Genomic DNA, 26,619 nt, shown 5'->3' with positions numbered 1-26,619 from the left:
TATACTACCCTCTAAAGTATGCATAGTGCCAGTTTGTAAGCTGGTGCCTGTGAATGTCAGATTGAGTAACGGTGTCTTTCTTCTCCATCACTCTCCTTTTGTTCATTCTGCGCTGGCTGGGAAGCTTGAAGTTCTTGGGTATCTGAAAGGAGAAACGCAAAATGATAGGATTGCGGTGAGGGAAGGGGGAAAGCAAGATCTGCATGCTTACACCATCAGCAGCTTGTAAGTGAGAAGAGATTGTGGATAAAGGGGGAAGTGGAATGTGAGAAGGAGGATTAGATATCATACCATCATCATCAATGCTTTCAACCTTGCCAATTGCCACGGCCTCAGTGACAGGCCCTCCAATAACGTCTAGCGCAGTCTCCTCCAGCTGGATCAGGATATGCAGCTGTGCCTGTCCCCTGCCGGTTAGCTGCTGCTGTCTCCTGTCATGTGCCACCTTGGCCTGCAAGAGAAAGGGTTTGGGTTTGGGTGATGTGCCTGTCATGGTTGAACAGCTGGCAGTGTGTGCAAGATCTGAGATGTGGGAGTGAGGCTTGCAGCAGTGGTAAATGTGCGAGGGTGAAGTGAAGCTATGAATGTGAGGTATGAGTCATAATTCATAGAGATTGCTGGAAGGTGAGTGATGGGGGTGTGGTGCATTGAGCAGTGTGTGAGGCTGGTGGTGCAGTTAGTGGGATAAGGCATTTGAAGATACATTTACTGATCTTGACCACTCGTGTGAGGTCATTAAACTTCTTTCAGCATTGGATCCAGTTCCTCGGGGAAAGATTGCTGGCTGTGACTGCTTCAGCTACCTGCTCCCAATGCCTTCTTACAGTCTGGAGGGCCTCTTGGGCCCCTGATGGTAGTGGACCTATCTCCTCTGTTCAACCCTCTGCACTAAGGCCTCCAGTGCTGCGCCTGAGAACCTCGGTACACTTTCTCCACCCTGTTGAGCCATAACTACCTTATAGTTGCCTTGACAATAATTACAATGAGGTGCTGAATTCAGAAGTGCAGACTGCATTTCAAACTAGAGGCTAGTTTTAAATAGAGCTCACCTCCCACGAACTTGGGCCCCCTGCTGAGCGCTCATCCATGCAGCAGTGCTCTCAGTGCTTGGCTGAATGCAATCATGATAATTAGCAAACATCATGAATGTTATGAGCTGCCTGCATTTCTTTCAATGGGCATGGGCAGATCACACAACGTGATCCCCAGGTCTGTTTTCCAGCCTACTCCAATTTTTAGCCCTATATCCTCTACATCCACCTCCATAACAGCTCATTTCCTCCCTTTCCATTTGCTGCCAAAATCCTCATCTTTGTCAACTCCAGACTTGACTGTTCCAATGCTCTTCTGGCTGGCCACCCTCCATAATCCTCAGCACATTCAAAACTCTGCCATATCTAATCTGCACCAAGTCCCGCACACCCATCACTCCTGTGCTCACTGACTAACAACAACAACTTGCATTTATGTAGCACTTTTAACATAGTAAAACATCCCAAGGCACTTCTCAGGAGCATTATCGAACAAATTTGGTACTGAGCCACTTAGAATCATTACATCAGGGAAGAAGGCCATTCGGCCTGTCGAACCCATGCCGACTCTCTGCAAGAGCATCTCAGCGAGTCCCACTCCCCCGCCCTTTCCCGTAGCCTTGCAAAATGTTTCCATTCAGGTACTTATCCAACTCCCTTTTGAAAACAGCGACTCAGTCTGCTTCCACCACCCTTTCAGGCACTGCATTCCAGATCCTAACCACTCACTGTGTAAAAAAGTTTTTTCTGATGTTGCCTTTGGTTTTTTTGCTAATCACCTTTGCAATAGAGCTCCCCCTAATGGACTACTGCTCCACCTAGTGAACTACTGATGTACTGCAATTACTGATGTAAATAATAAAGGATCATGTGGCAAGGTCACATGATGACAGTTTCTGTGTTAAGAGTCATCTTGTAGAGTGTGTTTGTTAGTGATTTCATAAAGATACATCACATTGGTGAACGAGGATAGGATAATCGAATTTCTTAGCTGAAATTTTTGTTGGTGAATATTCCTGCCAACCAACAGAGAAACTTTGAGAGATTCTATGTTTTGCAGAACAGCTAAAAATCCAAGGTAAATTATGAGCACATTTGGCTAAACTGTCGACATTGCCAGAGTCCAGATAGCCACGCCTATGGGAATAATAGGGTGCCTGGGTGAGTTCCATCATGACCGAGAGACTTTCGGAGCATAAGTGGAGCGGCTAGAAATGTTTTTCACCGCGTATAATATCATCGAAGTCCACGATGATAAAAACCGTAACCAAGTGGTTCTAGAAAGTAAACGGGCTATTTTCTTAACTGAAGCGGGCCCCGAAGTGAATGAAACCCTGAAAAATTTGTTGTTCCCGTCAAGCCAAAGGGCCCGCCATGGACAGAGATTCTCAACACTACAAGCCTGAGCCCCTGGAAATTGCTGAAAGTTATCATTTTGGAACACAAGATCAATTAATTGACGCGGGTATCAGTGAGTACATTGTAGCTTTAAAAAAGCTATATATTCACTGTTATTTCGGATACTTTCAAGACGGAGCATTGCGTAACCGCTTTGTTTGTGGGATCAAAAATGAAGAAATCAGAAGAAAATTGTTCACTTGCCTTTTGATTTAGCTTGTCAGACAGTATGTCGATGTATATGGCCGACCAATACTCCTGAGAATTTTGTGTCACTTCCAGTCATCAGACAACTGAGGTGAATTGCCTGCAGGTTAAAAGCACCAAGGCCTCAGAAACTGGCCAAGATAACAGTGAATTAAAGTCGTGTTATCAGTGCCTAGGACAACATATTGCTCCAAGCTGTTCATATGTGAAGGCAAAGTGTTTCTACTGCAAGAAAACTGGTCATCTTGCGAAGGCGTGCCGACTGAAGAGTAAACCGATGTTCAATGCTAGACGTAGAAATCGGCAGACACTACATAGCATTGAAGAGAAGCAACAGGACGAGGAGGTTCTGGACATACACGTCATCAGGAGCACGAGGGTATCTAACAATGATACATGATGTGTCGTAATCCAAGTAGATGTTGCAGGAACCAGGATACCCATGGAAATTGACACTGGTGCATCCGTGAGCATAGTACCGGAATAACTATATCTCGACAAGTTACGTGATTTTCATCTGGAGAAATCAAGAGCTGCAAGGCTACTCAGGAGAGCAAATCCCTGTTGTAGGACATATCACATTACCGGTGAAATACAAGGATCAGTTTCAGAGCTTGCCTCTTATAGTAGTGGCAGGAGACAAGCCTGCCCTGATAGTTAGAAATTGGTTGGGATCCCTGAAGTTGGATCGGAATTAGATTTTTCATGTCAAAATGAGATTTGCATCAAAAGATGACGTCATCAAGTAGTATCTGAAGGTGTTCTGTGAAACAGGCAGTCCGACCCAAGACTTCAAGGCGAGTGTCAGAGTTCAGAAGGACGCTAGACCAATTTACTGCAAGCCACGTCCCGTACCATACGCAATCAAGGAGAAAGTTGAGCAAGAACTCAAAAGACTAGAAACTGAGAACATTATCTCTAAGATAGATCTAAGTAATTGGGCTACATCCATTGTTTTTATTCCTAAGTCAGATGGTAATGCTAATGCTATGTCCAGGTTGCCATCCCCATTACAAGTTACACCCAATAGGGAAAAAGTGTTCTATTTTTCATACATTGATGAACTTGACCCAGTTACGGAGACGTGGCTCCAGGATGAGCAGGGCTGGGAACTCAACATCCAGGGGTATTCAACATTCAGGAAGGATAGAATAAAAGGAAAAGGAGGTGGGGTAGCATTGCTGGTTAAGGAAGAGATTAAGGCAATAGTTAGGAAGGACATTAGCTTGGATGATGTGGAATCTATATGGGTAGAGCTGCAGAACACCAAAGGACAAAAAACGTTAGTGGGAGTTGTGTACAGACCTCCAAACAGTAGTAGTGATGTTGGGGAGGGCATCAAACAGGAAATTAGGGGTGCGTGCAATAAAGGTGCAGCAGTTATAATGGGTGACTTTAATATGCACATAGATTGGGCTAACCAAACTGGAAGCAATACGGTGGAGGAGGATTTTCTGGAGTGCATAAGGGATGGTTTTTTAGACCAATATGTCGAGGAACCAACTAGGGGGGAGGCCATCTTAGACTGGGTGTTATGTAATGAGAGAGGATTAATTAGCAATCTCGTTGTGCGAGGCCCCTTGGGGAAGAGTGACCATAATATGGTGGAATTCTGCATTGGGATGGAGAATGAAACAGTTAATTCAGAGACCATGGTGCAGAACTTAAAGAAGGCTAACTTTGAAGGTATGAGGCGTGAATTGGCTGGGATGGATTGGCGAATGATACTTAAGGGGTTGACTGTGGATGGGCAATGGCAGACATTTAGAGACCGCATGGATGAACTACAACAATTGTACATTCCCGTCTGGCATAGAAATAAAAAAGGGAAGGTGGCTCAACCGTGGCTATCAAGGGAAATCAGGGATAGTATTAAAGCCAAGGAAGTGGCATACAAATTGGCCAGAAATAGCAGCGAACCTGGGGACTGGGAGAAATTTAGAACTCAGCAGAGGAGGACAAAGGGTTTGATTAGGGCAGGGAAAATGGAGTATGAGAAGAAGCTTGCAGGGAACATTAAGACGGATTGCAAAAGTTTCTATAGATATGTAAAGAGAAAAAGGTTAGTAAAGACAAACGTAGGTCCCCTGCAGTCAGAATCAGGGGAAGTCATAACGGGGAACAAAGAAATGGCGGACCAATTGAACAAGTACTTTGGTTCGGTATTCACGAAGGAGGACACGAACAACCTTCCGGTTATAAAAGGGGTCGGGGGGTCTAGTAAGGAGGAGGAACTGAGGGAAATCCTTATTAGCCGGGAAATTGTGTTGGGGAAATTGATGGGATTGAAGGCCGATAAATCCCCAGGGCCTGATGGACTGCATCCCAGAGTACTTAAGGAGGTGGCCTTGGAAATAGTGGATGCGTTGACAGTCATTTTCCAACATTCCATTGACTCTGGATCAGTTCCTATGGAGTGGAGGGTAGCCAATGTAACCCCACTTTTTAAAAAAGGAGGGAGAGAGAAAACAGGGAATTATAGACCGGTCAGCCTGACATCGGTAGTGGGTAAAATGATGGAATCAATTATTAAGGATGTCATAGCAGTGCATTTGGAAAGAGGTGACATGATAGGTCCAAGTCAGCATGGATTTGTGAAAGGGAAATCATGCTTGACAAATCTTCTGGAATTTTTTGAGGATGTTTCCAGTAGAATGGATAAGGGAGAACCAGTTGATGTGGTATATTTGGACTTTCAGAAGGCGTTCGACAAGGTCCCACACAAGAGATTGATGTGCAAAGTTAGAGCACATGGGACTGGGGGTAGTGTACTGACATGGATTGAGAACTGGTTGTCAGACAGGAAGCAAAGAGTAGGAGTAAATGGGTACTTTTCAGAATGGCAGGCAGTGACTAGTGGGGTACCGCAAGGTTCTGTGCTGGGGCCCCAGCTGTTTACACTGTACATTAATGATTTAGATGAGGGGATTAAATGTAGTATCTCCAAATTTGCGGATGACACTAAGTTGGGTGGCAGTGTGAGCTGCGAGGAGGATGCTGTGAGGCTGCAGAGCGACTTGGATAGGTTAGGTGAGTGGGCAAATGCATGGCAGATGAAGTATAATGTGGATAAATGTGAGGTTATCCACTTTGGTGGTAAAAACAGAGAGACAGACTATTATCTGAATGGTGACAGATTAGGAAAAGGGGAGGTGCAAAGAGACCTGGGTGTCATGGTACATCAGTCATTGAAGGTTGGCATGCAGGTGCAGCAGGCGGTTAAGAAAGCAAATGGCATGTTGGCCTTCATAGCAAGGGGATTTGAGTACAGGGGCAGGGAGGTGTTGCTACAGTTGTACAGGGCATTGGTGAGGTCACACCTGGAGTATTGTGTACAGTTTTGGTCTCCTAACCTGAGGAAGGACATTCTTGCTATTGAGGGAGTGCAGCGAAGGTTCACCAGACTGATTCCCGGGATGGTGGGACTGACCTATCAAGAAAGACTGGATCAACTGGGCTTGTATTCACTGGAGTTCAGAAGAATGAGAGGGGACCTCATAGAAACATTTAAAATTCTGACGGGGTTAGACAGGTTAGATGCAGGAAGAATGTTCCCAATGTTGGGGAAGTCCAGAACCAGAGGTCACAGTCTAAGGATAAGGGGTAAGCCATTTAGGACCGAGATGCGGAGGAACTTCTTCACCCAGAGAGTGGTGAACCTGTGGAATACTCTACCACAGAAAGTTGTTGAGGCCAATTCACTAAATATATTCAAAAAGGAGTTAGATGAGGTCCTTACTACTAGGGGGATCAAGGGGTATGGCGAGAAAGCAGGAATGGGGTACTGAAGTTGAATGTTCAGCCATGAACTCATTGAATGGCGGTGCAGGCTAGAAGGGCCGAATGGCCTACTCCTGCACCTATTTTCTATGTTTCTATGTTTCTATGTTTCTGTCAAAGGTGTATGATTACATAGCAAATGGCTGGCCAAACCAGGTATCAGAGGAAGATATTCATCCATACTTCGTTCGTAGGAATGAATTGTCCGTGGACAAAGATTGTATAATGTGGGGTGTAAGAGTAGTTATTCCAAATAAATTCAGGTCCAAATTGTTAGGAGATCTTCATGACCAGCACCTAGGAATGTGCTTGACCAAGAGTTTTGCACGCAATTACTTATGGTGGTCAGATTTAGATAAAGATATAGAGTACATCGTTAGTCAGTGTATAACATGTCAATCGGCAAGCAAGAAACCACCATCAGTATCATTACAGCTATGGAAATGGCCTCGCAGGGTGTGGCAAAGGTTGCATGCAGATTTTGCTGAGCTAGAGGGACAGCAATTGTTCATTGTGATTGATAGTCATTCGAAGTGGGTAGAGGTGTTTCCGATGCAGAAATTAATAAGTAAAACACTAGACAATTTGCGAATTTTGTTTTCTTCATATGGCCTCCCAGAAGAAATTGTGTCTGATAATGGGCCGCAATTTTGTTCAGAAGAATTTGCACAGTTCATGAGCAGAAATGGTGTTAAACACACCAAAGTTCCACCATACCACTCTACTTCAAATGGTGCAACAGAGCACACAGTACTAGTTGTAAAGCGTGCTCTCATCAAGCAAATGTTTGATCCAAAGCCAGAGAAACATCAGTTGTCATTGGACCACAAACTAGAAAATTTTCTGATTACTTATCGTAATACTTCTCATACAACTAATGATAGAACACCAGCAGAGTTGTTACTCAAATGACAGCCACTAACCTGGTTCTCGTTGTTAAAGCCAAACTTGGCACAGTCAGTAGAAGAGAAACAATCAAGACAGAAAGAGAATCATGATAGAGGTAGAGTAAGAGAGAGAAGTGTGAAATTGAATCAGAAGGTTAGAGTGAAAAACCATCACCATAAATAGTTAAAGTGGTTACCAGGAAGAGTAATGAAGGTATATGGCCCTCACACATATTTGGTTAAGATGCTTGATCATGGAAAGGTTAGGTTTGTTCACATTGATCATATTTTACCTACAGATGTAGAAGGAATTGAAAATTGTAATGATTCATTATTTCTGATGAGTCAGATAATCTTGTTACAAATAGAGTACCAATAGCAAATCCTACATCAGATGTACTAGAAACAAGTCCAAGAGAAGTCAGAATTTAAGTCTGAGCCCTAGTCGGGCAGACAGTCTGAAAATGTAGAGTCAAAATGTAGATCAAGGGTAACCCTTGGAGAAAAACTCTCCTCAGGCTCAGCCTAGAATGAGTCTAGCTTCTACAACAAGTTTGGAAGTTTTGTGTGAAAGTGAAGGTATCCGCTTCGAAACAGAAAACCAGTGGTTAAGTTTGATTTGTAAATAGGGAACAATAAGTCCATATCTTTTGTTGTGTACAACCATGCAGTTATGTATAATTATTATTTTGTTATGATTACTTCGTCATTAAGGAGAAGAGTAATACAGCTCTCCCCGAGTGGACTACTGATGTGTACTGCAACTACTGATGTAAATAATAAAGGATCATGTGGGAAGATCAAATGATGACAGTTTCTGTGTTAAGAGCCATCTTGTTGAGTGTGTTTGTTAGTGATGTCGTAAGGATACATCACAACCTTCAATCTGTGTCCTTTGGTGCTTGACCTTTCTGCTAATTGGAACAGTTTCTCTCGATCTACTCTGATATATGTACCCCTCGTGATTTTGAATACCTCTATCAAATCTCCGCTCAACCTTCTCTGCTCTAAGGAGAGCAACCCCAGCTTCTCCAGTCTATCCACGTAACTGAAGTCCCTCATCCCTGGAATCATTCTCATAAATTTTTTCTGCACCCTCTCCAAGGCCTTCACATCCTTCCTGGAGTGTGGTGCCCTGAATTGGACATAATGGTCCAGCTGAGGCCAAACCAGTGTTTTATACAGGTTCATCATAATTTCCATGCTTTTATACTCTATACCTCTATTCATGATGCCCAGGATCCCGCTTTCTCAATCTGCCCTGCCACCTTCAACGATTTGTGCACATATACCCCATGGTCTCTCTGTTCATGCATCTGCTTTAGGGTTGTACCCTTTAGTTTATACTTCCTCTCCTAATTCTTTCTACCGAAATGTATCACTTCACATTTTTCTGCGTTAAATTTCATCTGCCATGTGTCCGCCCATTCCACCAGCCTGTCTATGTCCTCTTGAAGTCTATCACTATTCTCTTTACTGTTTACTGTAGTTCCAAGTTTTGTGTCATCTGCAAATTTTGAAATTGTGCCATGTACACCCACATCTATCATCATCATCAAAGGAAGTCGCACGAAATCGAGGAAGACTTGCTTCCACTCTAAAAGTGAGTTCTCAGGTGACTGTACCGTCCAATACGGGAATTACAGTCTCTGTCACAGGTGGGACAGACAGTGGTTGAAGGAAAGGGTGGGTGGGAGTCTGGTTTGCCGCACGTTCCTTACGCTGTCTGCGCTTGGTTTCTGCATGCTCTCGGCGACGAGACTCGAGGTGCTCAACACCCTCCCGGATGCTCTTCCTCCACTTAGCGTGGTCTTGGGCCAGGAGTTCCCAGGTGCCAGAGGGCATGTTGCACTTTTTCAAGGAGGCTTTGAGGGTGTCCTTGAAATGTTTCCTCTGCCTAGGCTTGCTTGCCATGTAAGAGTTCCGAGTAGAGCACTTGCTTTGGGAGTCTCGTGTCGCATGCGGATGATGTGGTCCGCCCAACAGAGCTGGTCGATTGTGGTCAGCGTTTCAATGTTGGCCTGAGCGAGAACATGGACGTTGGTGCGTCTATCCTCCCAGTGGATACGCAGTATCTTGCGGAGGCAGCGCTAGTGGTACTTCTCAAGCACTTTGAGGTGTCTACTGTATATGGTCCATGTCTCTGAGCCATTTAGGAGGGCGGGTATCACTACTGTAGACCATAAGCTTGATGCCAGATTTGAGGTCCTGGTCTTCAAACACTCCTTTCATCAGGTGACCGAAGGCTGCGCTGGCACACTGGAGGTGATGTTGGACCTCATCGTCGATGTCTGCTCTTGCTGATAGTAGGCTTCTGAGGTATGGAAAATGGTCCACGTTGTCCAAGGCCCCGCCGTGGATTTTGATGACCGGGGAGCAGTGCTGTGTGGCGGGGTCAGGTTGGTGTAGGACCTTTGTCTTATGGATGTTTAATGTAAGGCCTATGCTTTCGTACACCTCAGTGAAGATGTTGACGATGACTTGGAGTTTGGCCTCTGAATGTGCGCCGACGCAAGCGTCGTCCGCATACTGTAGTTCGATGACAGAGGATGGGATCATCTGGAGGTGACGAAGGTTGAACAAGTTCCCATTGGTTCTATAGTTTAGTTCCACTCCAGCGAGGAGCTTGTTGAGAGTGAGATGGAACATTGCAGCAAAGAAGATCGAGAGGAGCGTTGGTGCAATGATGCAGCCCTGCTTGTCCGGACGTGGATTGGATCTGTGGTGGATCTGTTGGTCAGGATCATGGCTTCCAAGTCATTAATATATATCAAGAAAAGCAGTGGTCCTAGTACTGACCCCCAGGGAACAACACTGTATACCTTCCTCCAGTCTGAAAAACAACCGTTCGCCACTACTCCGTTTCCTGTCACTTAGCCAATTTCTTATCTATTCTGCCACTGTCCTTTTTATTTGATGGGCTTCAACTTTGCTGGCAAGCCTATTATGTGGCACTTTGTCGAACACCTTTTGGAAATCCATGTACACCACGTCAACCGCAATGCCCACATCAACCCTCTCTGTTACTTCATCAAACCAATCGATCAAGTTGATTAAACACGATTTGCCTTTAAAAAATCCATGCTGGCTTTCCTTAATTAATCCATACTTGTCCAAGTGACTGTTAATTTTGTCCCTGATTATTGTTTGTAAAAGCTTTCCCACTACCGATATTAAACTGACTGGCCTGTAGTTGCTGCGCTTATCTTTACAGCCTTTTTTTAACAAGGGTGAAACATTTGAAATTCTCCAGTCTTCTGGTATCACCGCCATTTCTAAGGAGGATTGGAAGATTATGGCCAGTACCTCCGCGATTTTTTCCTTCACTTCCCTCAATGTCCTAGGATGCATCCCATCCGGTCTTGGTGATTTATCTACTTTAAGTACAGCCAGCCTTTCGAGTACCTCATCTTTATCAATTCTTATCCAGTATCTCCTCTATCTCCTCCTTTACTATGTCTATGGCACCATCTTCTTCCTTGGTGAAGTCAGATGCAAATTACTCATTTGTACCTCAGCCATACCCTCTGCCTCCATGCGTAGCTCTCCTTTTTGGTCCTTAATCGGCCTCACCCCTCCTCTTACTACCTGGTTACTATTTATATGCCTGTAGAAGACTTTTGGATCACAGTTTATGTTAGCTGCCATTCTATTCTCAAACCTCTCTTTGCCCCTCTTATTTTCTTTTTCATTTCTCCTCTGAACTTTCTATATTCAGCCGGATTCTCAGATGTATTCTCGACTTGACATCTGTCATATGCATTCTTTTTCTGCTTCATCTTACTCTCTATCTCTTTCGTCATCCAGGGAGCTCTGACTTTAGTTGCCCTACTTTTCCTCCTAGTGGGAATGTACCTCGACTGTACAGAAATTATGTCCTCTTTAAAGGCAGCCCATTGTTCCACTACAGTTTTGCCTGCCAATCTTTGATTCCAATTTACTCAGGCCAGAACCGTTCACATCCCACTGAAATTTGCCTTCCTCCAATTATGTATTTTTACTCTAGATTGCTCTCTGTCCTTTTCAATTGCTAATCTAAACCTTATGGGTTCAATTTTGTCCAACCCCTTTTTTCAGCGCACTTACCTTAAATGCGGCGACTTTGCGCGCTGGAAACGACGGCGGAAAAAAATTGCCCCGTCCTGACCAGTCTTCCGAGTCCCCGGAGTCCCAGCGAGGCATGCATTGTGCAGTGGGGGGCGGAGCAACAGGCCAGCGCAGAAAGCATTGCTGCACGCATGCGCAGTAAAGTCTGTACGCATGTTCCTGCCCTCCTAGCATGTCCTGTGGGCTGTGAGCAGGACCCGATGCTCGCAGCCCCTATCCCCGGCCGAAGGGAAGCCCCGATCTCGCCGCACCCTATCTCTGGCCGAGTGGCCTCCTACACCGGTCGGCCGGCCCGCTGACTTCCCGGGCCGATTTAGGACTTCAGTTTTATTTTTAATTTATTGATGGTTGTGCTTGAGAGTTTTGATTGGGGGGTGGGGAGGAGGAGAGTTTTGGGAGGGTGGGGGGGAGAAAGAGTGTTTTGCGGAGGAGGGTTGGTGGGGGGGAAGAAAGAGTGTTTTGTTGGGGGGGGGGCGGGGAAAGAGTGTTTTGATGGCGGGGGGGGGGGAACTTTAAAAAAAAAACTTGATTCTAGCATAAAGATAGGACTTCTTTTTTTTATTTGTTATTGATTGATTATTACTTTTTGTGGTTTGTTTAGTGCTTTGTAAGTCTTGGTGCAGATCCTCAGCTTCCTTGTATTTTTTATTTGTTATTGAATGCTTATTTATGTGTTTTGTTTAGTGCTTTGTAAGTCTTGGTGCTTTAAATATACTAACCTGCGCCGATTTCTTAACTGCCCGCAAGGTTTTTCAGAGCTGGCCACATACGCTGACCTAAGTCGATTTGGAGTAAGTTTTAGCTGGCCAAAGTGGTATAAATGGCCAAAACTGGCGTAAGTGTCTGGGAACGCCCCCTTTTGAAAAAAAAAAATGAACTTTAAATAAAACCTAACTGACTTACTCTGGAGCAAATTTTGGGGGGGAAATGGCATTTTTTAACTTACGCCAGAAAAAAACAACTTACTCCAAACAAATTGATGCAAGTCATGACCAAAATTGGGCCCTATAATACTATGATCACTGTTCCCTAGACGTTCGCCAACTGACACTTACTCCACTTGACCTATCTCATTCCCCAGAACCAGATCCCGCAATGCCTACTTCCTTGTTAGAACGGAAACATATTGATCAAGAAAGTTCTCCTGAACACACTTTAGAAATTCTTCCCCCTTTCTGCCCTTTACATTATTATTATCCCAGTCTATATTAGAATAGTTGAAGTCCCCCACTATCACTACTCTAGAGTTCTTGCACCTCTCTGCAAATTTGCTCCTCCATAATTTCCCACTAGTTGGAGGCCTATAGAATACACCTTGTAGTGTAATGGCACATCTATTATTTCTTAACTCTAACCAAATAGATTCTGTCCTTGACCCCTGCAGGACATCCTCTCTCTCCAGCACTGTACATTCTCCTTAAGCAGTACAGCCACACCAGCTCCCATCTTTCCTTCCCTATCTTTTCTGAACAGCCTATATCCAGGAATATTTAATACCCAATCCTGCCCTTTTTTGAGCCAGATCTCTGTTATTGCCACAATATCATATTCCCATGTGGCTATTTGCACCTGCAGCTCACCAACCTTGTTTACTTATGCTTCGTGAGTTCACATACATACACTGTAAACCTATCTTAGACCATCCTGTGTTCACTCTTCATCTGAGCCCATCTAATACCTTACTATTTCTTGCTTTAGTGCTCTCCCAATCCTTTGTGCCCTTTGTTTCTCCTTTCTACTGCTGCATTCTGGTGCCCATCCCCCTGCCAACCTAGTTTAAACCCTCCTCAACAGCAGTAGCAAACCTCCCCACGAGGATATTGGTACCGGCTCTGTTGAGATGCAACCCATCCGGCCTGTACAGGTCTCACTTCCCCCAGAATCGGCCCCAATGCCTCAGGAATCTGAAGCCCTCCCTCCTGCACCATCTCTCCAGCCATGCATTCATCTGCTCTATCCTTCTATTTCTATACTCACTTGCACGTGGCACAGGGAGTAATCCACAGATTACTACCTTTGAGGTCCTGGTTTTTAATCTCTTTCCCAGCTCCCTAAAATCTGCCTGTAGGACCTCATCCCTCTTTCTACCTATGTCGTTGGTACCAATATGAACCATGACCACTGGCTGTTCACCCTCCCCACTCAGAATGTTCATAAGGAGGTATAAGGGCAGATGAGAGGTAGATTTTGATCCCTGGATGAAAGGGTTGTCCTATGAGGACAGATTGAGTAGATTGGGCCTATACTCTCTGGAGTTTATTGAATGATGAAGCAGGTTCAAAGTGCCATATGGACTACTCCTACTCCTAATTCTTGTGTTATGTTGTGTTTTTGAAACATAGAAACATTGAAATTTACAGAGCAGAAGGAGGCCATTTCGGCCCATCGTGTCTGCGCCAGCCGACAAAGAGCCGCATGAACAATGACGGAAAGGCAAAGAGCACCAAGCCCAACCAGTCTGCTCCACACCACTGCAACAGCCCTTATACTAAAAACATCTACACTCCAACCCAACCGGAGCCATGTGATCTCCTGGGAGAGGCAAAAACCAGATAAAAACCCAGGCCAATTTAGGGAGAAAGAATCTGGGAAAATTCCTCTCCGCCCCATCCAGGCGATCAAAACTAGACCAGGAGATCACCCTGGCCGTATTTTATTCCCTGCAGTACTTACCATTATATCTGTGCCGACCAACAAAAGGTCATCTAGTCTAATCCCAATTATCAGTTCTAGGTCTTAAAGTAGGAAAGAGAGCTAGAGAAGAGGAGAAGTTTAGGGAGAGAATTCCAGGACTTAAAGCCTCAGCAACTGAAGGTACGGCCGCCAATGGTAAAGCAATTAAAATCGTGGATGCGCAAGAGGCCAGAATTGGAGTAGCGCAGATATCCCAGAGGATTGTAGGGCTGGAAGAGGTTACAGAGATAGAGAGGTGGACGGCCATGGAGTGATTTGAAAACAAGGTTCCCAATCTCCCAACACCTCCAATTTAAATTTGTCATCCTCATGCTCAAGGTCCTTCATGGCCTCGTCCCTCTCCATCTCTGTAACCTCCCCTAGCCTCACAACTGACCAAGAACTCTGCATTCCTCCAACTCTGGCCTCTTATGCATCGCCCACTCACTTCGCCCAACCATTGGCGACCGTATCTTCAGCTGTCTAGTCCCTAAACTCTGCAATTCCCTGCCTGAACCGTTGCACCTCTCATCTCTCTCCCCTCCTTTAAGCCCCTCGTTAAAGCCTACCTCTTTGACCAAGCTTTTATCACCATTCCTAATATCTCTTCTTTGCCTCAGCATCAATTTCTGTCTGATTAGGCTTCTGTAAAGCACTCTGGGATATTTTCTACATTAAAGGCACTATAGAAATACAGGTTGCTGTGATGCATGACAAACTATACTCTTACAAGTTTAATGTCATAATGTAACATTAACATGTGTACAATGGTCACAAATGCTTTTTAAGAGTTGTATTTAGACTAATGACAATAATACAATTGACCAAACAGGACCATTTCACGGGAAAATAGATTTGAATGTACAATTATATAGTATATACAAAACAATTTAACGTATCAATACTGCTCAAGTGATTATTCAGTGTAATATTATTAAATATAAAATGTATTCCGCAAGTGAGGAAGACATGTCATAAGTGACGAAAAGCTGAATAAATTCTATATTCCAGGTTCACATTGAATGGTCTGTGTCTGTAATAAATGTAAGTATATACTGTCGTTCATTTTTTTTAAACTTTTTTTCTCTCTATGTCAACTAAAATGTAATGTAATAGTTTATTGAGACTGCTTGTCTGAAATGAAACATAGGAATGGGGTTAGAGCTAACACAATCAAAATTGATATTCATAAGGCTCATCATGGAATAATAAGAAGAATAAAAAAATAAAGATAGTCAGCAAGCCATTTCTGCCTTCTTGTCAGGTGCCATATCCATCTTAAGTGCATGTGTGAAATATCCAGTTTTTATATTGCAAATTGGATATGGATTATTAATGTTTTAAGCAGCTTGCCAAAAAAAATGGTAAAAAAACTAAGTCCAATGATATTCGACAAGATAATGGACAGACACAGCCCAAACAGGAAAGTCAAATTGATTGAAAACAAATTTGCTCCAATGTTATTTTAAGCAGTCAAAAGAAAATCAGGAGATATTAGTATCGACTCTCGTCATACCTGAGTAAGCCTAGATCCAGCAGTAATACACAGGGCTGTTGCAGCTTCTTCCTCCGTTACAATGCACCCATTCAAATAAGTGAGAGCCTTTAATTGGCTAATGATGATCGGGCGTAATAATGCAGGCTGTTCAAACATTTGAAGATATCATGGGTAAAAAGAATGATTAGACATTTTGGAATTAATATAGTATTTTTAAAGCATTGTCACATGTATTATAAAAACATACAATGGAATGCTTGCAACCAAATTAATATTTTTATTAGTGAACTGTCAGATCTGATTATAGATCTCTATGCCAGACTCCACCAGCTGGAAAAGCTGACCAAGTATACATTTGTTGGACCACATGTAGAACCTCAGGTTACTCAAATATAAACTAATTTTGTGCTTGTATTTGATGATCATAAGGCAACCTGTCTTTGCACTTTATTGTTTAATTAATGAAATAAAAATACAAATATAACTAATGTAGACTCTGCTCTTCCCTGGAGATGAGATTGGGACTGTAAAAAAAGTGAGGCTTAAAGCTGCTACTCTTCAATCCACAATGCTGGTGGGGTAGCATTGCTGGTTAAAGAGGAGATTAATGCAATAGTTAGAAAGGACATTAGCTTGGATGATGTGGAATCTATATGGGTAGAGCTGCAGAACACCAAAGGGCAAAAAACATTAGTGGGAGTTGTGTACAGACCTCCAAACAGTAGTAGCGATGTTGGGGAGGGCATCAAACAGGAAATTAGGGGTGCATGCAATAAAGGTACAACAGTTATCATGGATGACTTTAATATGCATATAGATTGGGCTAACCAATACGGTGGAGAAAGATTTCCTGGAGTGCATAAGGGATGGTTTTCTAGACCAATATGTCGAGGAACCAACTAGGGGGGGAAGGCCATCTTAGACTGGGTGTTGTGAAATGAGAGAGGATTAATTAGCAATCTCGTTGTGCGAGGCCCCTTGGGGAAGAATGACCATAATATGGTGGAATTCTACATTAGGATGGAGAATGAAATAGTTAATTCAGAGACCATGGTCCAGAACTTAAAGAAGGGTAACTTTGAAGGTATGAGGCGTGAATTGGCTAGGATAGATTGGCGAATGATACTTAAGAGGTTGACTGTGGATGGGCAATGGCAGACATTTAGAGACCGCATGGATCAACTACAACAATTGTACATCCCTGTCTGGCGTAAAAATAAAAAAGGGAAGGTGGCTCAACCGTGGCTATCAAGGGAAATCAGGGATAGTATTAAAGCCAAGGAAGTGGCATACAAATTGGCCAGAAATAGCAGCGAACCCGGGGACTGGGAGAAATTTAGAACTCAGCAGAGGAGGACAAAGGGTTTGATTAGGGCAAGGAAAATAGAGTACGAGAGGAAGCTTGCAGGGAACATGAAAATGGACTGCAAAAGCTTCTATAGATATGTAAAGAGAAAAAGGTTAGTAAAGACAAACGTAGGTCCCCTGCAGTCAGAATCAGGGGAAGTCATAACGGGGAACAAAGAAATAGTTCTGTATTCACTAAGGAGGACACAAACAACCTTCTGGATATAAAAGGGGTCAGAGGGTCGAGTAAGAAGGAGGAACTGAGGGAAATCCTTATTAGTCGGGAAATTGTGTTGGGGAAATTGATGGGATTGAAGGCTGATAAATCCCCAGGACTGCATCCCAGAGTACTTAAGGAGGTGGTCTTGGAAATAGCGGATGCATTGACAGTCATTTTCCAACATTCCATAGACTCTGGATCAGTTCCTATGGAGTGGAGGGTAGCCAATGTAACCCCACTTTTTAAAAAAGGAGAGAGAAAACAGGGAATTATAGGCCGGTCAGCCTGACATCAGTAGTGGGTAAAATGATGGAATCAATTATTAAGGATGTCATAGCAGCGCATTTGGAAAGAGGTGACATGATAGGTCCAAGTTAGCATGGATTTGTGAAAGGGAAATCATGCTTGACAAATCTTCTGGAATTTTTTGAGGATGTTTCCAGTAGAGTGGACAAGGGAGAACCAGTTGATGTGGTGTATTTGGACTTTCAGAAGGCTTTCGGCAAGGTCCCACACAAGAGATTAATGTGCAAAGTTAAAGCACATGGGATTGGGGGTAGTGTGCTGACGTGGATTGAGAACTGGTTGGCAGACAGGAAGCAAAGAGTAGGAACATATGGGTACTTTTCAGAATGGCAGACAGTGACTAGTGGGGTACCACAAGGTTCTGTGCTGGGGCCCCAGCTGTTTACATTGTACATTAATGATTTAGATAAGGGGATTAAATGTAGTATCTCCAAATTTGCGGATGACACTAAGTTGGGTGGCAGTGTGAGCTGCGAGGAGGATGCTATGAGGCTGCAGAGTGACTTGGATAGGTTAGGTGAGTGGGCAAACGCATGGCAGATGAAGTATAATGTAGATAAATGTGAGGTTATCCACTTTGGTGGTAAAAACAGAGAGACAGACTATTATCTGAATGGTGACAGATTAGGAAAAGGGGAGGTGCAACGAGACCTGGGTGTCATGGTACATCAGTCATTGAAGGTTGGCATGCAGGTACAGCAGGCGGTTAAGAAAGCAAATGGCATGTTGGCCTTCATAGCGAGGGGGTTTGAGTACAGGGGCAGGGAGGTGTTACTACAGTTATACAGAGCCTTGGTGAGGCCACACCTGGAGTATTGTGTACAGTTTTGGTCTCCTAACTTGAGGGAGGACATTCTTGCTATTGAGGGAGTGCAGCGAAGGTTCACCAGAATGATTCCCGGGATGGCGGGACTGACATATCAAGAAAGACTGGATCCAACTGGGCTTATATTCACTGGAGTTCAGAAGAATGAGAGGGGATCTCATAGAAACATTTAAAATTCTGACAGGTTTAGACAGGTTAGATGCAGGAAGAATGTTCCCAATGTTGGGGAAGTCCAGAACCAGGGGTCACAGTCTAAGGATAAGGGGTAAGCCATTTAGGACCGCGATGAGGAGAAACTTCTTCACCCAGTGAGTGGTGAACCTGTGGAATTCTCTACCACAGAAAGTTGTTGAGGCCAATTCACTAAATATATTCAAAAAGGAGTTAGATGTAGTCCTTACTACTAGGGAGATCAAGGGGTATGGCGAGAAAGCAGGAATGGAGTACTGAAGTTGGATGGTCAGCCATGAACTCATTGAATGGCGGTGCAGGCTCGAAGGGCCGAATGGCCTACTCCTGCACCTATTTTCTATGTTTCTATGTAATGCTATGGATTGGTGCCCGAATGAACCAATTTTCCTTCCAGTAGCACCTTTTGAAAATGGGAATGGACAATGAAGTCAAACAATGTAAAAAAGATAGGTTCACTACACTCTTAAGCATAGTTCACCATAGAGATTCTGTTATTTAATGCATCTGGCTTTGAAACTTGTCATGATATTGAACATTAATTGTATACATTTTATTCTCACTACAATGTGATGAATTGTCATTAAATTATACATGCTTTTGTATCAAAGTACTTGAGGAAAGGGCCTATGTATGAAAAATACCAGTTGTTCATAAATGTTAAACAATGTATGAAACTGATTCAGAAACTCATCGCTCAAACATTTGGTCCGTGCATTATTTAAAAGTACTCTATAAATAAAATGAATAGACTTTTAAAGTGTAATTTAAATTTAAGATGGTCTGAAATCACATTCTCCTATTTAAAGTTGTTAGTCTTTATGATTTATATCCGAATAGAAAATACCTTTTTCCATGGATTGTGGCGGAGATCGAGTGTAAGAAGATCTACTACATGTTTACGAAGGACTCCTATTTCTTCTTTAATGTAAGTTAGATTATTCCAACTCAGATCCAAATGTTTGAGGTTTTCCATTCCTTTGAATCCATCTAATGTTATCAACTGGTTGTGGCTTGCATCCAAATATACTAGGTGTGGCTGCGGAATTTTAAAACACTGGATTCAGAATCATACAAACAAACTGATACAGTGGTTTTCTTGACTACAGGAATTTAACAATGGAAAAATTACAATCTGCAATATTACAGGTGCAAACTGAGCTTTTGTACCAGAACCCAAATTAACTATTGGCAATGAGCAGATTATGTCATCGTACACAAAGGGATTTTTCTTTTTCGTTCCTGAGATGTGGGCATCGCTGGCAAGGCCACATTTATTGCCCATCCCTAATTGCCCTTGAGAAGGTGGTGGTGAGCCGCCTTCTTAAACCGCTGCAGTCCTTGTGGTGAATTTACTCCCACAGTGCTGTTAGGGAGGGAGTTCCAGGATTTTGACCCAGCCACGATGAAGGAACGGTGATATATTTCCAAGTCAGGATGGTGTGTAACTTGGAGGGGAACTTGCAGGTGATGATGTTCCAATGCGCCTGCTGCCCTTGCCCTTCTAGGTGGTGGAGGTCGTGGGTTTTGGAGGCACTGCCGAAGAAGCAATTGGCGAGTTGATGCAGTGCATCTTGTAGATGGTACACACTGCAGCCACGGTGCGTTATTAGTGGATGTTTAAAGTGGTGGATGGGGTGCCAATCAAGCGGTTGCTTTGTCCTGGATGGTGTCGAGCTTCTTGAGTGTTGTTGGAGCTGCACTCATCCAGGCAAGTGGAGAGTATTCCATCACACTCCTGTCTTGTGCCTTGTAGATGGTAGAAAGGCTTTGGGGTGTCAGGAGATGAGACACTCGATGCAGAATACCCAGTCTATTACCTTAGAACATAAGACATAGGAGCAGGAGTAGGTCATTTGGCCCCTCGAGCCTGCTCTGCCATGTAATAAGATTATGGCTAATCTGCTCTTGTAGCCTCAGTATTTATGTAGCTGGTCCAGTTAAGTTGCTGGCCAATGGTGACCCCCAGGATGTTGATGGTGCAGGATTTGGTGATGGTAATGCCGTTGAATGTCAAGGGGCGGTGATTAGACTTTCACTTGTTGGAGATAGTCATTGCCTGGCGCTTGTGTGGTGCGACTGTTACTAGCCACTTATCAGCCTGATGTGGGAAGCACAGAGTTAATGTGAATGTTGTTTTGAAACACTGTAACTATGTTTCAAGGCTTGATGGGAAGCTTTGCCAAAACAGACAGAAGCATAGTGTCAGCAGTTAATATGTAACAATTGGTATAAAGAGGTTTCATACCTTGTGACAGAGGCAATGGGTAAAGATGAAACCTTGTGACAGAGGCAATGGGCAAACAGAAGACAGTTGAGATAATAGAATACATCTGCTGAGAGCTTACGTGATTAACAATTGACAGTTGCTCAGTTGCTGATCGTGTAAGCATTTAGCATGTCAACTGTTGAGTTTCGCTTCTGCTTGATTATGTATAAATACATTGCCATGACTACTGTAAAGTTGAGAGACTTTGGGACTTGACTTCAGGATGCCGAACGCTCTCCCCTGCATGCTTGTATTAAAGAGTTCTCGTATTGTGGACTATAAGTGATTTTGAATGGTGTTTTTTTCCCACAACAATTGACGTAGTTGGCAGGATCCGCTGAAGGTCTGGAGATTGAAACCCTGGGAGACCGACAGAAAACAGCGTAAGTAAAATTAATATACTACCCATAGTTAGGTCTGTCGATCTCCACAGTGGTTTTGGCGGGCCAACAGGGATTCACGAACAATACTGAGTCACAGTGACCATGTTCAAGTAGGCAGCGCTGCGCTAATGGGTTACGAGAGTCACGGGAACCTAAGCGAAGGAAGTAACATGACCAGACTTAAAAGTGCTGATGACAAGTTTAGACGTAGACTTGCGAGTAACTGGTACTGGGGTCGATTAACATAATGGCCGATACATCAGGGAACCTTCAGGGTCGGATAACAGAATATCTGTTGATAAGATTAAGGGAAAGATGGAGAAAGGAGGATGAAAGGAGTGACAGAGGTAATGGTGGAATAAGGAAAGTAAGCATAAGGAAGATAAATCAATTGTAACACTCCATCATGCATATTCAAGAATGTGTAGAGATGGGGAAGAACGTCAGGAAAGAATGACAAAAGAAAATGAGGAAAAAGAAATAAGAATAAAACAATTAGGAAAAGAAAACGAAGAACTAAACGAAAAATTAAATAACAAAAAAGGGTAAGCATCAAATGTACCGTAGTACTAAACGGGAGATCAAAACCAAGCACCCCAATAATGAAGGAACTATTTTAGGGATGGATCTATTAGCAGAGACGGGCGACCTTATAGTCCTAAGGCAGAGGAAGGTTATTTGGCCAAATACCACGGGGAACAAGAAACATAACTCAGGACTGCGAGTAAGCCCCAAAAAGACACAGATAGGTCAGACTTTCGTGCAATACCTGGGACATACCATCGTCCAACAGGAGCATAGGGCTACGTTCGATGACCGACGGACAGCAATCAAAGAAATACCCAGACCAACTAATGCAAGGGGAGCCAGACAAGTTTTGGGACTTTTTAACTATTGCTGGAATTTTATCCCAGAGTTCACGTCCTTAGTAGCCTCCATTCAGTTTCTCTTTAAAGGAGGGAAGCCCCCATTACAATCAGTCACCTGAGGACCGGAACAGGAATTGTCATATACACAAGTTAAGTAGGCCCTGATCGGTGTTCCAGCTTTGGGGTTGCCCAATATGAGTAAAGCGTTCCACCTCTACTGTGATAATGAAGGAAATTTTTACAATGCTATATTGGTACAAGAACACGGAGATAGGAAACAACCAGTAGCCTGTTACTCCACCCGCCAATCACCGGTAGCAGCCGGACTTCCCCGATGCGTCGCGGCTTTAGATTGTGCTGCCTGGGCAGTTCGCGTCAGTGAGCCAGTCGTGATGGCAGGACAGACCATATTACACACCCATGGACTATTGAAAACGGGAAAGCTGAGGGACGTTTTTGATAGCTGATGGGAAGCCTGGGAAGCAGTGCTTATTCCCAAAGATAAATCCGTTGACATTATTCGAGACCATGGGGTGAACCCTGCAACTGGAGTTCTGACCCAAGGGACAGAGCATAAGTGTGAGTCAGAAGTAGAGGAAGAGGAGAGTTGTGGGGTCAAGGATACACCATTGGAAGGGTCCATTTCAGGTTCTCATGACTGGCGATATGGGTGTATGCTTAGACAGGAGAGGAGGGGGACGTTGGAAACACTGATCACAGGTAAAACCGTTTAAAATTGAATCAAAATCTGTTTCAGCCAACAGGAGGGCCACCAGCCGATGTCTTAAACATTTTGTTGCAGATCAAGGATGCGCCGACTGAATATCGTCCTGGAAGCACTGGGAATCCTCCTCCTGGTATTCCAGGGAAGATGTCCAAAGCAAACACCGGGACCAAAGAATGGGCTGGTTTTGGTCCCAACAGGAAATGTAATGTATGATAATGTACACAATGAGTTGGTACCCGTGGTACTAGACTTGACAGACATAGGTCTTCCCCGGTGGTGCTCAAATAAAACCCAGAAGCTGCATCAAAAACTAACCAGATAAGTGCTGGAACAAGGGGTTAAAGGGAACGGCCATGCCCCAGGCCAATGCCACAAAAGACGACACAGGAGAGATACGCTTAATGATGTGGCGGCCATATTTACCACTGGAACCTCAATAGTTAATACGATTGATTTAGCAACCCTGGACAGTAAAATTAGAGACCTGGGCTCCAGAATTAAAGAAATTCTAAGGGAGCAGAATTAGAACCAGGACTCCCAATTGACTGAGGATCAGGTCCTTACCGGTTGGCTTCAGGACATGGCTACTGTCCTCGAGGCGCATGCCCAAACCATGAATAAAATTATTAAGGAGGACCATAAAGTCTCCGAGAATGCTGCAAGGAATGATGTCTGTAGCACATTTGGAAACTGGGTGGTGGAACAGACCAGGGAAAATTTTTCCCAGATAAAGGAAGGTGAGGTACCCTTATGGATTAGCAACGAGCAATTGGCTAATCTATCACGTCAAGGAGAGACTATCCCAGGGTGCCAACTCAGGGGAATGGTGTGGGTATACTCCACCCAAATTGAATGTCAAGTGAACGGTGGCAGTCTGCTGGGACTGATACTTGCAATACCAGTGATTGTACCGGGAACAGAGCCTCGAGTGGTATATCGAGTCCAAAACATTGGATTAATTAAGGGAAATACATACATAACATATGAGACATTACCATATGTAGTAACATATGAAGATAGTTTAGTGGGAAGCAAGTCGGAAGGTTGTGTCACCCGTCAGGAAATAACAATTGCGGCCTGTGGATTTAACGAATTAAAGAAAGGGATAAACTGAAAGATGGAGGCCATTCGAGCCCGTTTAACACCAACGCGGGCTGCTTGTGTCGACAAAGGAAAGTACTGTGTAACCACTAACCAGAAAACTCTTGAGTACGCAGACCAGATCTGGTGTTCTGTTTCACCCCAGAGGTACCAGTGAGGATTGGACAAGAAGAACTGATCGATACACAGATGAGAGTCCACTTCAATCCAGGTGTCTGAAGGCATCAAGAAGGAACTACCAAACTACATCAACAAATTTGGGTACAAAGTGCCCCCACTGCCAGAACACATGGTGGAGCTACGGAAAAAGATGACCAAATCCCAGAAGATGTAATACACACCACAGCAACAGAATAAGGACATAAAAAAGGAAATAGAGGAAATTAAGGTCACCACTTGGTGGGATGACTTATGGGACTGGGGACTGAAAATTCAGATCCATCCGTGGATCCGCATAGTATCGCATGTGTTAGTGGTGATTCAACTGTCGATTGTTGTATATCTCCTTCATGACATCTGTGAACAGGCCCAGCGAAGGAAAGCCAAAAGGTTGGCTAAAGCAATAACGCAAGTAAGGGAAGGGGAACACCTCTCAAACCAGGCCCGCATCAAAGTATTTAGAGCAATCCAAGACGGGTGGGACATTGGGCAGCTAGAGATAGGGAATGCATAGTGGTAGTTTAAACCCAGGGATAGCCAGGTCATTATCATCATCATATAATCGCAGGATAGCACAGATGAATACGTGGCTTGAGCAGTGGTGCAGCAGGGAGGGATTCAAATTCGTGGGGCATTGGAACAGGTTCTGGGGGAGGTGGGACCAGTACAAACCACACGGTCTGCACTTGGGCAGGAATGGAACCAATGTCCTAGGGGGAGTGTTTGCTAGTGCTGTTGGTGAGGAGTTAAACTAATATGGCAGGGGGATGGGAACCAATACAGGGAGACAGAGGGAAACAAAAAGGAGACAAAAACAAAAGACAGAAAAGAGATGAGTAAAAGTGGAGGGCAGAGAAACCAAAGGCAAGAAACAAAAAGGGCCACTGAATATAAAAGGGCTGCAGGAGGGGTAAAAACTAAAAATCATGGTTTAAAAACTAGGATGAAAACACTCTACCTAAATGCACGCAGCATTAGAAATAAAGTAAATGAGTTGACGGCACAAATCATTACAAATGGGTATGATTTGGTGGCCATTACAGAGACATGGTTGCAAGGTGGCCAGGACTGGGAATTAAACGTACAGGGATATCTGACAATTCGGAAAGATAGGCAGGAAGGGAAGGGAGGTGGGGTAGCTCTGTTAATAAGGGATGATATCAGGGCAGTTGTGAGGGATGATATTGGCTCCAATGAACAAAATGTTGAATCATTGTGGGTGGAGATTAGAGATAGTAAGGGGAAAAAGTCACTGGTCGGCGTAGTTTATAGGCCCCCAAATAATAACTTCATGGTGGGGCAGGCAATAATCAAGGGAATAATGGAGGCATGTGAAAAAGGAACGGCAGTAGTTATGGGGGATTTTAACCTACATATCGATTGGTCAAATCAAATCACAGGGGGTAGCCTGGAGGAGGAATTCATAGAATGCATACGGGATTGTTTCTTAGAACAGTATGTAACAGAGCCTACAAGGGAGCAAGCCATTTTGGATCTGGTCCTGTGTAACGAGACAGGAAAAATAAACGATCTCCTTGTAAAAGATCCTCTCGGAATGAGTGATCACAATATGGTTGAATTTGTAATACAGATTGAGGATGAGGAAGTTGTGTCAGAAACGAGCGTACTATGCTTAAACAAAGGGAACTACGGTGGGATGAGGTCAGAGTTGGCTAAAGTAGACTGGAAACACAGACTAAACGGTGGCACAATTGAGGAACAGTGGAGGACTTTTAAGGAGCTCTTTCATAATGCGCAACAAAAATATATTCCAGTGAAAAAGAAGGGCGGCAAGAGAAGAGATAACCAGCCGTGGATAACCAAGGAAATAAAGGAAAGTATCAAATCAAAGACCAATGCGTATAAGGTGGCCGAGGTTAGTGGGAAACTAGAGGATTGGGAAGATTTTAAGCAACAGCAAAGAATGACTAAAAAAGCAATAAAGAAAGGGAAGATAGATTACGAAGGTAAACTTGCACAAAACATAAAAACAGATAGTAAAAGCTTTTACAGATATATAAAACGGAAAAGAGTGACTAAAGTAAATGTTGGTCCCTTAGAAGATGAGAAGGGGGATTTAATAATGGGAAATGTGGAAATGGCTGAGACCTTAAACAATTATTTTGCTTCCGTCTTCACAGTGGAAGACACAAAAACCATGCCAAAAATTGCTGGTCATAGGAATGTGGGAAGGGAGGACCTTGAGATGATCACTATCACTAGGGAGGTAGTGCTGGACAGACTAATGGGACTGAAGGTAGACAAGTCCCCTGGTCCTGATGAAATGCATCCCAGGGTATTAAAAGAGATGGCGGAAGTTATAGCAGATGCATTTGTTATAATCTACCAAAATTCTCTGCACTCTGGGGAGGTACCAGCAGATTGGAGAGCAGCTAATGTAATGCCTCTGTTTAAAAAAGGGGGCAGGCAAAAGGCAGGTAACTATAGGCCAGTTAGTTTAACATCTGTAGTGGGGAAAATGCTTGAAACTATCATTAAGGAAGAAATAGCGGGACATCTGGATAGGAATAGTGCAATCAAGCAGACGCAGCATGGATTCATGAAAGGGAAATCATGTTTAACTAACTTACTGGAATTCTTTGAGGATATAACGAGCATGGTGGATAGAGGTGTACCGATGG

The 26,619-nt window shown here is 43.7% G+C and overlaps 1 protein-coding gene across 5 annotated transcripts in view; it reads right to left on the bottom strand.

Moving 5' to 3' along the window:
- The window catches only part of lrrc9 (leucine rich repeat containing 9), a 302,164-nt gene that overhangs the window by 72,939 nt on the left and 202,606 nt on the right, over nucleotides 1-26,619 (bottom strand). For all 5 annotated transcript variants that reach the window (XM_070877538.1, XM_070877541.1, XM_070877539.1 and 2 more), the window contains 2 exons: nucleotides 19,317-19,508; nucleotides 15,600-15,725 (listed from right to left, as the gene is read on the bottom strand). In XM_070877538.1, coding sequence (XP_070733639.1) covers nucleotides 15,600-15,725; nucleotides 19,317-19,508 — 318 coding nt within the window. The remainder of the gene's footprint in view (nucleotides 1-15,599; nucleotides 15,726-19,316; nucleotides 19,509-26,619) is intronic.

Source organism: Pristiophorus japonicus, chromosome 4 (assembly GCF_044704955.1).
Source record: "Pristiophorus japonicus isolate sPriJap1 chromosome 4, sPriJap1.hap1, whole genome shotgun sequence".
Lineage (NCBI taxonomy): Eukaryota > Metazoa > Chordata > Chondrichthyes > Pristiophoridae > Pristiophorus > Pristiophorus japonicus.
Note: the sequence above shows the minus strand (reverse complement) of the source record. Positions and strands in the feature narration are given on the sequence as shown.